Raw genomic sequence first — 12,063 nt, 5'->3', positions numbered from 1 at the left:
CCCAGGGTGCTGGTGGGATGAGCGTCGTGGGGCTTGGGGCTGCCAGTTGGGGCCCTTGGAAGGTCGCCTGTGTGTCTCTGGTGGGCTGGGGTGGAGTTTCAGATCCGCTTTGTAACTCGGGAGCCACAGAGGGGCCAGTTTCCAGGGAAGGGCCCAGTCGGTTCCTGTCCACCCCGCTCAGCCCTCAGCATCCCTGAGGCAGAGGCGCCTCTCCATGTGGTGGGGTTGCTGGCACCCTGGGGCCCTGCAGGGACTAAGGAAGGGGGGCCAAGGGCAGGCATGGCCAGGCCAGGTTCCTCAGGAGGGAGAAGGATTGGCCTAGGAGGGTGTCAGCCAGGGGACAGCAGGTGTGTGCCTGGTGTGTCTCTGTCCTAGGCTCTCAGCCCCTTCCCGGGACCATCTCTGCGTAGTGAGTCACGCTGTTTGGGGCACCTCTAGGAGACAGGGCTTGAGCCCATTCTCTTCCCATAGGACAGTGTCTCCCCTCCGCCCTTGGACATTGGGGCCAGGTCACTCTGAGAGGGGCTATCCTGGGCACTGTGGGGTGTCAAGCAGCATCCCTGGCCCCCACTTTCGTGGTTTTAGGAGTAACCCCAGTGTGACAAACACAGATGTTCCCAGACATTGCTTAGTGTTCCCAGGAGCAGAGCCACGCTCAGCTGGGAACCACTGCCCTGAGGCGGTTCTTGGCCATAAAGGTGTCGGGTGCTGTGCTGTGTGCTGGGCGCTCCTGGGGCTGGTTTAGGTGATCAGCGGGCAGCCATTCTAACTTAGTCGTTCGGTGCTTCATCTGATACAACCAGGAAGCCTAGGTTTCCCTGGCAGTACCAATGCCACCACAAAGTCTCCTCTGCAAACAAATTTAGTTAAAAGTCAATAAAATAAAATTGGAAGGAAAACTAATAAATACAAGAGTATTCATCTGGAGGTCTTCAGCTCTGGCCCCTGTCGTGGGGGAGGGAGGAGAAGGGGTAGCTTCAGAAGGGACCTCTGCAGGACCCACAGTGGACACAGCTTGGGTGCCCAGGCTCGCCACCCTGGCCTGGACCCTGCCTCCACCTTTGTGTGTGGCCTCACGCAGGGGACTCAGCCTCAGTGTTCCCACCTGCAAGCCAGAATATATTGTACTTTGTGTTAGAGTGGTGGACAGAATTCCAGGACCTCTTGATCACCAGACAGGTGTCCAGTAGGTGCCACTATCCCACCCCCATCTTCAGGCCAGCCTAGGGGGCGGGCACTGCAGTGACAAACGTAGGAAGCACACAGGTGAGGAAACTGAGTCACGAGGGTGGCACATTGCATCACTCCAGGCAGCGGATTGTGGAGCCGCCCACTCATGCTCTGGGCTGCCCAGTCTCGGGTGTCCAGTCCAGGGGCCTGGAGAGACACAATCAAGAGAATGCCCCGTGGAGCACTTGGCAGAAACAAGATGGGGAGCATGGGGTTCATCTCAGGTTCTGTCCAGGGAGGGCAGATGCCGCAGAAAAGGAACAGGTTAGCGATGCCATCGCTGTGCCCAGAGCTGCGTCGGCAGCAACGGAGCCAGGCTCTCCGGGCCCCTCTGGTGGCTCTGGGAGGAAGGAGAGAACTCTCTGGGGGATGCGTGTGAGAAGATGGAAGGCTAGATGGGGTGAGGGTGAGTGAACTGGCCATGCTTCCTCGGCTGCAGGAGGCCGTGGGGTCAGTGTCTGACAGGCAGAGTTCACATCTCGGCGTTGCTGAGTCAGTGACCTGGGCGGGTGGTTTCCCTCTGAGCTCTAGGGAGACAGGGCATAGAGCAACCTGACGTCTCGGGGTGACCGGCTGTCCCAGTTCGCCCGGACTGGGGTTTTCCAGGATAGCGCACTTTCAGTGCTAAAACTGGGAAAGGTCTGGGCCAACCAGGGTGAGGTGGTTACCCTGTTAGCATTCTTTTTAATTGTGGTAACAATAACAAATACAAACAATCTAAAAAATTGCCATAGCAACCATTTTTAAGTGTCCAGCCCTGTGGCATTCAGCTCATTCCCATTGTTGGGTAGCCGTCCCCACCGTCCGCCTCCAGAACTTTCTCACCTTCCCAAACTGCCACTCTGTCCCCATTAAACACTAACTCCCCCTCCCCCAGCCCTTGGCTCCACCACCGACTTCCTGTCTCTGTGGATCTGACTCCTCCAGGGGCCTCCCGTGAGTGGGACCACACAGTGTTGTCCTTCTGGGTCTGGCTGCTCTCACTCAGTGTAATGTCAAGGTTCATCCGCATTGTAGCAGGCAGCAGGATTTCCTTCCCTTAAAAAAAGATTTTACTTATTTTAGAGAGAGGGGAATGGAGGAAGAAAGAGAGGGAGGGAAACATCAATCAGTTGCCTCTCGAACATCCCCAACTGGGGACCTGGCCTGGGTCCTAGGCATGAGCCTGGGCTGGGAATCAAACAGGCAACCTTTTGGTTCACAGGCTGGTGCTTAATCCACTCACCCACACCAGCCAGAATGAAATTTCCTTCCTTTTTAAGGCTGAATAATATTTCATTGTCTGGACGGACCACATTTTGTTTCTCCATTTACCTGTTGATAGCCATTTGGGTGTTTCTACCTTTTGACTACTTTGAATAATGCTGCCGTGGACATGGGCATGCAAATATCTGAGGAAGCCTAGCTTTTAATCCTTCTACTTCCATCAGAAATGGAATTGTTGAATTGCATGGTATTTCTATGTTTAATATTTTGAGAAACCTCCAAATGGTTCTCCATAGCGGCTGCCCATTTTTCATTCCCATCAGCCGTGCCTGAGGGCCCCAATTTCCCCACAGCCTTGCTGATGCTTAACTCCTGATTTTTTGGAGTTGCCTACCCTATTGCTACTGTTCTCATAGTTACTGAGGTGCCTGGAAGGCCAGGCAGGGCTCTGGCTGCCCCCAGCCACCTCTGCCTGCCCTGTCCCCTCCTGCATTGTTTCAGGCCCAGGGACAGGGGATCCGCTCTGGGAAGCCTTGGCAGGCCCACCAGGTGCTTCCCCTGGCACTGCTCTAGGTCCCGTCTGTGCTCCAGGACAGGGCGACCTCGGTCACAGCCTGTCCCTGAGGCTGCCTTTCTCCGTGGCCCTCCACTCCACTCGCATACACCACACCAGGCGGCAGGCACTTCCCACAAAGCGGCAGAAGGTAATTCTCTTCGGCCTCACCGACTGGAGGATCGTTGTCAGAGCTACGCAGCCCTGCCATTGCACCGTGAAGGCAGCCAGATGGGCCTGGCCTTGCGCCGATAAATCTTTTTTTATAGACCCTGAAATTTGAATTTCACGTAATTTGCATATGTCAAGAGATTTCATTATTTCTGTTTTTCCCCCTCCTGATAATGTAAAAATGCGAAACTGCTCTCATCTCAAGGGCTGTACAAAAATAGGCAGTGGGCAGGATTTGGCCCACAGGCTGCAGTCAGTCAGTCCACACACTCCACACCCATTAACCTTTGTTGAAAGAATTGACGTTTGGTGTCCCATTAAAACACACGTCCAATTAATCAGCACGACAGTGATGTGCTGTTGATGAGCAAATGGGCATTCATGATATTTTTTTACTACTCACAGATGTTGAAAATGCCATTGAAATAAATAAAAGTCACACTGGATTTTTTCCCTTAAGTCCTAAAGGATTTTTAGACAGCTTTCTTGGGATAGTATTAACATACCATATAATTTATTTGTTTAATGCATATGCTTCCATTTTTTGTATGTGTTCACAGGGTTGTGCAACCCTCAGCTACAGTTCATTTTGGAATATTGTATCCTTTCCCCAGAAGAAGCCCTGTCCTCGTGAGCAGTCAGTTCCCCTCCCCCGCGCCCAGCCCCCCGCAGCCACCAAGCCGTCAGGCTTTGAGGGTCTGCAGGGCTGGCTCCTCCTTAGGCCTCCTGCCTCGCAGATGGGCATCTTCTCTGCGTGTCCCCACGGTGCATGTGGGCCCCTGTGTCCCTCTGTGTGTCCAAGGTTCTTTTTGTAGGACACCAGTCACAAAGGATTAAGGCCCCATTTCAACCTAGTCACCTCCTTCATCACTCCCAGACACAGTTACATTCTGAGGTGCTGGGTGTTGGGCTTCAATTTACAAAACTGGGGGACACAGTTGAGCCCATGCAGTATTTTTTGTTTTTTTCTTATTTGTTTGAAGTGAGGAGAGGTTTAACAGAGTCAAGTGTCACTCCAAGGTATAAGAACCCTGGATTCTGAGTCATTAGGGACATGACTCAATGGCTAAACAGGGACCAAAACTCAGACCCTCCTGACCTTTGGCCCGACAGCCCCTTTATTCTTTTCTGTGGCCCCTGAGAGACAAGCGGCACGAGTAACACCCATCTGGTCTGCCTGGTTCTGAGCATTCCTGGGGGGTGCAGGGCCTTCCGTGCTAAAACTGGGGCAGTCCCCTGCAAATCGGGACTAAGCGATCACTCTCCTAGTGGCCCAGATGGGGTCTCAGGGCAGGGGAGAGGGCCCAGGAGGCCTTTGCTGAAATGAGTGCAAGGGATAAGGACAAGGTTCGAAGCACGTGGTTTCTCCTGGCTCTGCTGCCGGTGGCTCTGCCACCGTCCATCGGTTTGTCCCATCTGTCCACCTGCCTGTCCACTTAGCATGTTTTCCTCTGTGTCTTGCTCTGTGCTGTGTCTTGAGGCCAGAGAGGGGAAGGAGGGCCACAGTGACTGCTATGCCGGGTGATTTCTATTGCAGGAGAGCTGCGTTTAGAATTGGCAGTGGCCTTGTAGACCGGGCCAGTTGGGAGGCTTTGGGCTGGGACATGAAAGTGAGCGTCAAACTAGGGCCCCAGACCTGGGTGGGCAGAGCCTGTAGCATCCACCCACTGCCCAGCCTGTTCTGTGCAGGGGGCCTTCGAGCCCACAGAGGCCCCACTCCATGGGCCCCCTGCAGGGAGCTTGGAGGGTGGTGGGGCTGTCACAGATGGAGAAATGAGGGGTCTGAGCCTGACGGTGAGTGATGGGCAGGGTTCGGGGCACCTGGACTCCTCACCCTACTGCCTTTAATCAATAACTGCAAATATTGCAAGAAAGCCCATGGGACCTTCTCCCCACCTCTGCCCTGCATGTCTCTTGCAAGTGCTGGCCTGTGGCTGATGCCCCTTCCCAGAATCATGCCACTGTCCAGATGCGGTCCTCCCTTTTCCCCTCTCTCTCTTCCTTCCTCCCCAGAACATAAGGTTAAGTCAACAGCTCAGTGCATGTAGTGCATTTACAATGTACAACTGCCACCTCTATCCAATTCCAGAGCATTTTCATCACCCTAACAAAACCCCATCCTCATCAGTAATCATTCTCCCTCCCCCTCCCCCAGCCCCTGGCAACTACAAACCCACTTCCTGTCTCTGTGGATGTGCCTGTTCTGGCATTTCACATACATGGAACCACACACTAGGTGGCCTTTTGTGTCTGGCGTCTCTCACTGAGCACCACGGTTTCAAGGTCCATCCACGCCGTAGCCGGTGTCAGAGCTTCACCGCTTTTCCCGGCTGAGCAACATTCTTCTGTGTGGTAAATCACGTCACGTTTATCTATTGACACACCCACGACACTTGGGGCACTTCTGCATTTTGGCTGCTGTGAACAGTGCTCCCAAGAACCTTTATATACAAGGTTGTTTTGAACACCATTTTATTTTATTTTTATTTTTGAAAATTATTTATTTACTTTTAGAGAGAGGGGCAAGGAAGGAGAAAGAGGGAGAAACATCAATGTGTAGTTGCCTCTCGCACACCCCCAACTGGGGACCTGGCCCACAACCCCGGCATGTGCCCGGACTGGGAATCGAACCGGTGACCATTTGGTTCATAGGCCGGCACTCAATGCACTGAGCCACGCTAGCCAGGGCACCATTCTAAATTCTTTTGGGTATTCCTATGAGTGGAACTGCTTCATTATACAGTAATTTGTTTTTTCCCTTCCATAATTTCCAAATGTTCACTGGCTTTGTCCAAACCCATCTGAATTGCAGGTTTCCCATGCCATTTTGGAGTGAGTGCTATGGGAAGCTACAAGTCCACAGCTGGCTATGGAGTGTCACCCTCGGGTCAGAGGGTGACCCTGTCCTTCCCTCCACCAAGACTCTGGTCCCCATTGAACCTTCCAGACTCCCTTGAGCAAAGAGAACAGCATCTAGGGGAAGTAGGTTCAAATCCCTGCTCTGCCAAGCCACTGTCTCTGAGCCTCAGTCTACCCACCCTCAAAATGGGTGTCAATAATAAATTGTCTCAATGAGGTTTTGGGGAGGGCTCAGGGAGACATGGAAGTGTGTCCTTCGTGAGCATCCTGGATCATGAAAACTTCTCAATAACCCTAAACAGTAGGTGTCCACTCCAGCCGCAGAGAAGGTGCCGGGGTTTGGTAGGGGCATGGGAAGGGCAGGACTCAGCCAAGAACTGGGGTCCCCTCAGGCTTAGCTGATGTCCCAGCCCCTGCTCTGGGTTATGCCATGCCTTCTGTTGAAAGCTGGCAGAAAATCTCCCCTCTGGGGAACCTGTGTCCCCAAGGACCCGCAGCAGCCCCCAGGGTCATGTCTGTGTGGGTCCAACAGGCGGAGATTAACTGCTCAGAGCTCTCAGTGCCATACCCGGAGGCTACCAGTGAACCAAGGAGAGGGGACCTGAGGGTCCTTTTCAGCACCTCAAACACAAAGGCTGAACCACAACAGTTTTTTTAAAAAAAACAGGATCAGGTTTAATACTTAAGCTGCTCTGAGGTTACAGTGGCATCTTGGGGCGGGATCCCGAGGCCCAGAGATGCTGAGCGATGAGTGGGGCCTCCACTCTCACATGTACAGACGCCCACAGGGGAGATGTTCGCACAGTTCTCTGCTGGGGTGCTGCCAGCCTGGCCGCACTGTGGCCAGAACTGTATGTGGGTCCCTCTAGTCTGGGGCTATGCCCCTCCTGCCCTAGCCACACTAGGAGTGGTTCAGGAGCAAGTTCTGAATGTCTTCTAGGACCTGGTGGAAGAGCTCCTCGCGAGACTTCATGCCATCCAAGTACACTGAAATCAAAAAGGCCTTGGTCAGTGGCGAAACTGCTGGGCCATCAAGGCTGCCGCCAAGGGTCAGACAGCTGGCTCTCGGTGAGACAGGCAGGCTGATGGATCAGGAGGAAGCTGACCTGCAGAATCAGGTGGCTGGAATAAAATAACCTCTGGGGCCCAAAGTAAGAGGGACTGGCAGTGAGACTTGAGGAGGGACTCCTAGGTTTCCCAAGTGGTCTCCATGGGGAGCAGCTGGGTTCAGGGTCCCCCCAGGGCCAGGCCTCATCCTACTCAGGGCCTTACCTACTTCCACGCCATTGGCCTCCATTTCTTGCTTATACTTCTGGTACATGGGCCACACGTGGCCGTCAAAGAGGCCAGGGGGATCGGGGACCTCGTATCTTCTAGTACTAGGAAGAGAGATTGGCAACAATAAGTGACTCCCATGTCGCTGGAGGATGGTACCACAAGCAGAGCCTGAGGGATGTGAAATAGGTCAGGGATAGCACCACTGGGAGAGGGGAGCCCACTGACTCAGGGGCCATGGGCTGGGGTCTTGGCACCCCTGCTTCTGCCATTTTCACCCCCTGAGCCTGGTAGATGCCTAGGGAAGTACAGGGGTGGGCCAGGCCTCCAGGTCCCCGGCTGGAGCTTCTGGAACAGAGCAGGGGCCAGCGAAGTGCCTGCTGGCTGCCAACCTGTGGTTTCAGGGTGGCCTGTGTCTAGTGGGCATCACTGGTTCCCTGGGCCCACCTGGGAAGCCAGCTAGGGCCTCCGGGCTCACCTCCTCCTCCACTTGCATTCTTCGTAGGGGACGGTCAGGAAGTATCGTCGGCTGTACAAGTCCACCAGGGGCCTGGCAGGGGTGGAGGACACAGTCAGTGCCATGGGCCTTCCTTTGAAGGGGTCCAAGGTACACAGCCCCACAGCTTTGGCCTCCAGGGACTTTATTGGGTGATGAGGGTGGGGGTGGGGCCTGGGCTGGTTAGTGTAGGGGTCAGGGAGGGGATGAGTATCAGCCAATCTCCTGCTATGCCTAGGAACATCCCTATAGCAGCCCCCCAATTTAGATAGGCCAAGAGAGGTGCTATGTCTTGCCCAGGGTCACACAGTGAGGCTGGGGGTCCAGCCCAGTCACCTGCTCTGCCTGACAGGGCCAAGTTCTAGAAGGACTCGGTTTCCCCAAGAAGCAGGGGTTTCACCCCAGACCTCTGAGCTGAGCCCGGCTCTACCCCCAACCCCTGGAGGGCCCAGACTGACTGGGGTGTGAACCTGCCACACTCACTTATAGCTGTACAGCAGGAAGCCCTCCAGAACAAGGATGTGGGTGTCCAAGGTGTCTGATTGGACAGTGACCCCATGGGCACGGGCGAACTTCCGAGGGTTGCTCATCCAGGCCTGCACCGTGCTCAGCATGGCCTCCATGTCCAGGGACTCCAGCACTGGGGACAGGGAGAGTGGGTGTCGGCAGAGCCGGCAGAGCTGGCAGAGCTGGGGAAAGGAGGGACGGTGCAGGCAGGGTTGTGGGGCCATCGGCCATCCTTACCGTCCCACTGCTTAAAGCCGTCCTCTCCAACTGCGATTTGGTCCTGGGGCTGAAACAGAGGAGGCCAAACCCCAGGCTCAGTGCCCGCCTTCCCACCTCGCTGGGGTGACAGAATCTCAGTGGGTCCCTAGGCTCCTAGAGAGCCCACAGTGAGGGGCCCAGGGTCTGCTGGACTGCCTGCCCTGACCCTCTGTAGTTGGTGCTTACAGGCTCCGAGGTTCCAGGCAACGCTGTCTGGCATTGGGATACTTCCCTCCCTCGCCCCACGACTCTTGGGACCAGATGGGAAGGAACGTTGCATCTATCCACTCATTACCCCGCACCCTCCACAAAGCATGGAGGGCAGGTTCAGAGCCCATTCTGCAGATGAGAAAGTGGAAGTGCAAAGGGAGAAAGGGCCTGGAAGGCCACAGTGGCACTGGCCTGGTGGTACACCTCCTTTGGGAAGTGCAGTGTCCCCACCATCCAATGGGGAGCAGGTGTCCAGTGAGAATGTGCCAGGTGCATAGTAGGTGCTCAGTAAATAAGAACGTTCATCCCTCACTTTCCTGGCCCAGGGAGACCTGTGAAGGGTCTTTGCCTGGCCCACATGGGCAGCAAGCAGCAAAGGGCAGGGTGGCCTGGGCCGGCTCCCCCATTCCCGACCCCCCCGGGGAGGGCACCTACCTTGAAAAAGTCATCCTGGTGGATCACACAGCAGTTGGGCAGCACCTTCAGCAGGCTGTTGGTCAGTGTGGTCTTGCCACCATTGGTCACGCTGTGGGGACATCGTACACATGAGGCTGCCTGGCCAGCTCTGGGGGGTCCTCCCAGAACTGGACTCAAATATAAACACAGAACTGTAAAGCCTCAGAGCTAAGAGACATTGCTGTTTGCCTCGGCTCAGAGGAGGCTTTCTAAGCAGAGAGAAGGGGCAGAAAGGATGAAAGCAAATAAGCAGCTAACACAGCCTTGGCCGTGCAGAGCTCGGGCACCCATTCAGCATCGCTGCAAACTCAGGAGGCGGGGCCAGGAGCTCATTTTTACAGGTGAGGAAACTGGAATCCAAGCATGATTTAGCCCTAGTGGGGCTTTTAATTTTATTTATTTTTATTTTTTGGCCAAATGTTAAAAGAAGTACAAACTGGGAGAGAGAGAGAAAAACAGTTGCAATAGAAAAACCAGCAATTCACTGCCAAACCAAAAGAGGAACTCAACTTTATGAACTGATTGTAACCAAGGGGAAAAAAAAGAAAGAAAAAAGCAGTCGTCTCTGAGGATGTCTCTGCTTTGAGCACCGCAAATCTCCAGTCCTGGAGGCCCTTCAGTGCCGCAGGGCCAGGGGACCAGGGTGGGGTCCCCTGTGGCACAGGGAACGAGACAATGCACTCCCAAAGCTGACAAAGGACCTAGAAACCTAGCTGTCAGGACTTTCTGGAAATGCATGTCCCTTTGACCTTCAAGGTGTCCTATTCTAGGAGTCAGATGCAGGAAGCCAGGTGTGGAGCAGGGGAAAGCTGAAGCCAGTTAAAAGGACAATGGGAAAGGGGACCCCCATGCGTCGAGGGGAGCAGTTTAGAAAGCCCTGACATTAATTTAGGTGGTCACTAAAAGGCACACCTCGCCCTCAAGGTGGCTACAGAATTTGCAGGGCCCGCCCGGCACAGAATAAAATGCCGGCGCCGTCCTTCAAAGATACTGGGAATTTCAACTGGGCAACAGAGCATTAAAGCAAGTAGGGGAAGAGGGCCCAGGGCAACCCCCCGGGCAGGACATTCCTGTCCTCGAGCCCACCCTGTTTAGGCAAAATGCTTCCCTAGCATCATCTTAAAAGGCCTGGTTATTGGTAATAAAATGGAAAATTTAAATCCCCTGGGAAGGGAGGGCCCTGACTGGCAGGCGTACACACAGTCACAGCAGAATGCCACTCTGGGGGCCCGCCCCGCCTGCCCACGTGTCTGCCTCCAGGCAGGGTGTCCCCCACCAAAGGCTGCCCCAGACTGTTAGGAGGGTTTTCCTGAGCCTCATAAGGCCTACTTTCCCCACTGGTTTTTGGTTTTATACTGAGCATAGAGGGGAAAAGTGATTTCCATCTGGAAGTTTAAAATTAGGGCTCCCATACAAGTACTAACCAGGCCTGACCCTGCTTAGCTTCCGAGATCAGATGAGATCGGGCACGTTCAGGATGGTAAGGCCGTAGACTGGAAGTTTAAAATTAGGGCTGGGGCCTAACCCACTGAGGGCAGCACCCAGCCTCCAACGGCACAGGACCCACACTCAGACCTTGGGCTACAGGCCCTGCGACACCAGGGACCAGGTGGCCCTCCATTCATTCTGTGGTCTCCTCCGTGACTTTGCCCCACGAGGCCTCCCACCTGCCCCTACGCCCCGCGGCTCACCCTCCAATGCCCACAATACACTTCATCTCCATGCGGAGGGTCGGCGGGAATCGCGCTCTGCCTGCGGATGCCGGGGCACTAGGTTGGGTCCAACACCACGGTGCACAGCGTCCCTACTTCATTGAGAAAACCTGGCACCTTTATAGGCCCAGGCAGCCCAGAGGCCACCACGAGGGAGGCCGCGAGGCTTGTTGGCAGCATGGCTCTCTCGGTGGGGGCACGTCTGCCCCCCAGCCCCCACACCTGTTCCCACTGGATGAAAATAGCTGCATGTTGCCTTTTGCCTAAATTAGTCATGGGCCAGCTGGGTGGGGTTACGAGTAGATGTCACCCCATCTGCCTCTTCCCTCCACTCTCTCCCCTCCTCTTTCCCCCTCCTAGCCAGACCGCCCACGGGGCAGATAACAGGCCACACATCTTCCTTCCTAAAAATATCCCACTCCGTGTGTCCTCCAGCCTGACCCTGACATTAAGGCTGGTTCTGGTGACACTGAGGAAAGAGAAGTCATCACTCACCCCCACCCCATCCCCGCTGTAGCAGCAGCACCAGTGCCAGGCCCCCTCCCACCAGCCCTCCCTACCCCGTGGAACCTCTCCTTTCCAAAGGGGCTGCGTGCCAAGACGGGCTTAAGGTCAGAATGGTGAGTGCCAGGATAGCTGTGCTCCAGTGACCTGGGCTTTCTCCAGAAAATCTCAGCGTGACACCAGGGGTGGTTCACTGAGTGCCCACGTGAGGCCGGGAGGAGTCACCGGGTTTGGCTCGGTGCCTCTCAGCAGCCTGGGGATGAGGCGGGATGGGCCGTGACCTTGCTGGTCCCTGCTCTGGACCCCTGGGAGCTGAGGGACACACTTGCCCAAGTTCAAACAACTGCTTACGTACTGGTGGAGCTGGAGAGCATGTCCAGACTGAATCTTCCACCCCCCCTGTGAGGGGCATAGTCTCCCAACTGACCTGTGTGACCTTGGGTGAGCCACCTCATCTCTCTGTGCCTCGGTCTCCCCCTCAGTATTCTAGTTGGGCACAGGCTGTTATTATTATTGCTATTTTTATTATTATTGTGATATCATGATTTATAATAAGTATCTATTTGGTCTTAGTCCCAGTTGCCAGCACACGGTTCCTAAGACCTTTGTAATTTCCTAAGTCATAA

General features: G+C 54.8%; 1 protein-coding gene across 2 annotated transcripts; it reads right to left on the bottom strand.

The window, feature by feature from the left end:
- Positions 1-6,693: 6,693 nt before the first annotated feature.
- Positions 6,694-11,053, bottom strand: NMRK2 (nicotinamide riboside kinase 2). 2 transcript variants are annotated; one of them, XM_037042739.1, is made up of 7 exons: positions 10,913-11,053; positions 9,201-9,291; positions 8,535-8,583; positions 8,274-8,430; positions 7,773-7,844; positions 7,292-7,398; positions 6,694-7,006 (listed from the first exon to the last, which is right to left on the bottom strand). In XM_037042739.1, exons 1-7 carry the CDS (start codon positions 10,942-10,944, stop codon positions 6,921-6,923), a joined length of 594 nt encoding a protein of 197 aa, XP_036898634.1. In that variant the 5' UTR covers positions 10,945-11,053; the 3' UTR covers positions 6,694-6,920. The 2 variants fall into 2 exon arrangements, with proteins under 2 accessions (XP_036898634.1, XP_036898635.1); XM_037042740.1 differs by lacking the exon at positions 7,773-7,844.
- Between the last annotated feature and the right edge of the window lie 1,010 nt (positions 11,054-12,063).

Source organism: Sturnira hondurensis, unplaced genomic scaffold, assembly GCF_014824575.4.
Source record: "Sturnira hondurensis isolate 20B ecotype Veracruz unplaced genomic scaffold, ASM1482457v3 Scaffold0003693, whole genome shotgun sequence".
Taxonomy (NCBI): domain Eukaryota; kingdom Metazoa; phylum Chordata; class Mammalia; order Chiroptera; family Phyllostomidae; genus Sturnira; species Sturnira hondurensis.
Note: the sequence above shows the minus strand (reverse complement) of the source record. Positions and strands in the feature narration are given on the sequence as shown.

Bases quoted from the DNA above. Each gene is read 5' to 3' on its own strand.
- NMRK2 (XM_037042739.1), bottom strand. From the start codon at position 10,944: ATGGAGATGAAGTGTATTGTGGGCATTGGAGG. The intron at 8,584-9,200 runs GTAGGTGCCCTC...CCTCTGTTTCAG, and splicing joins ACCAGGATGACTTTTTCAAG to CCCCAGGACCAAATCGCAGT. The intron at 7,007-7,291 runs GTAAGGCCCTGA...TTTTGATTTCAG, and splicing joins GGCCAATGGCGTGGAAGTAG to TGTACTTGGATGGCATGAAG.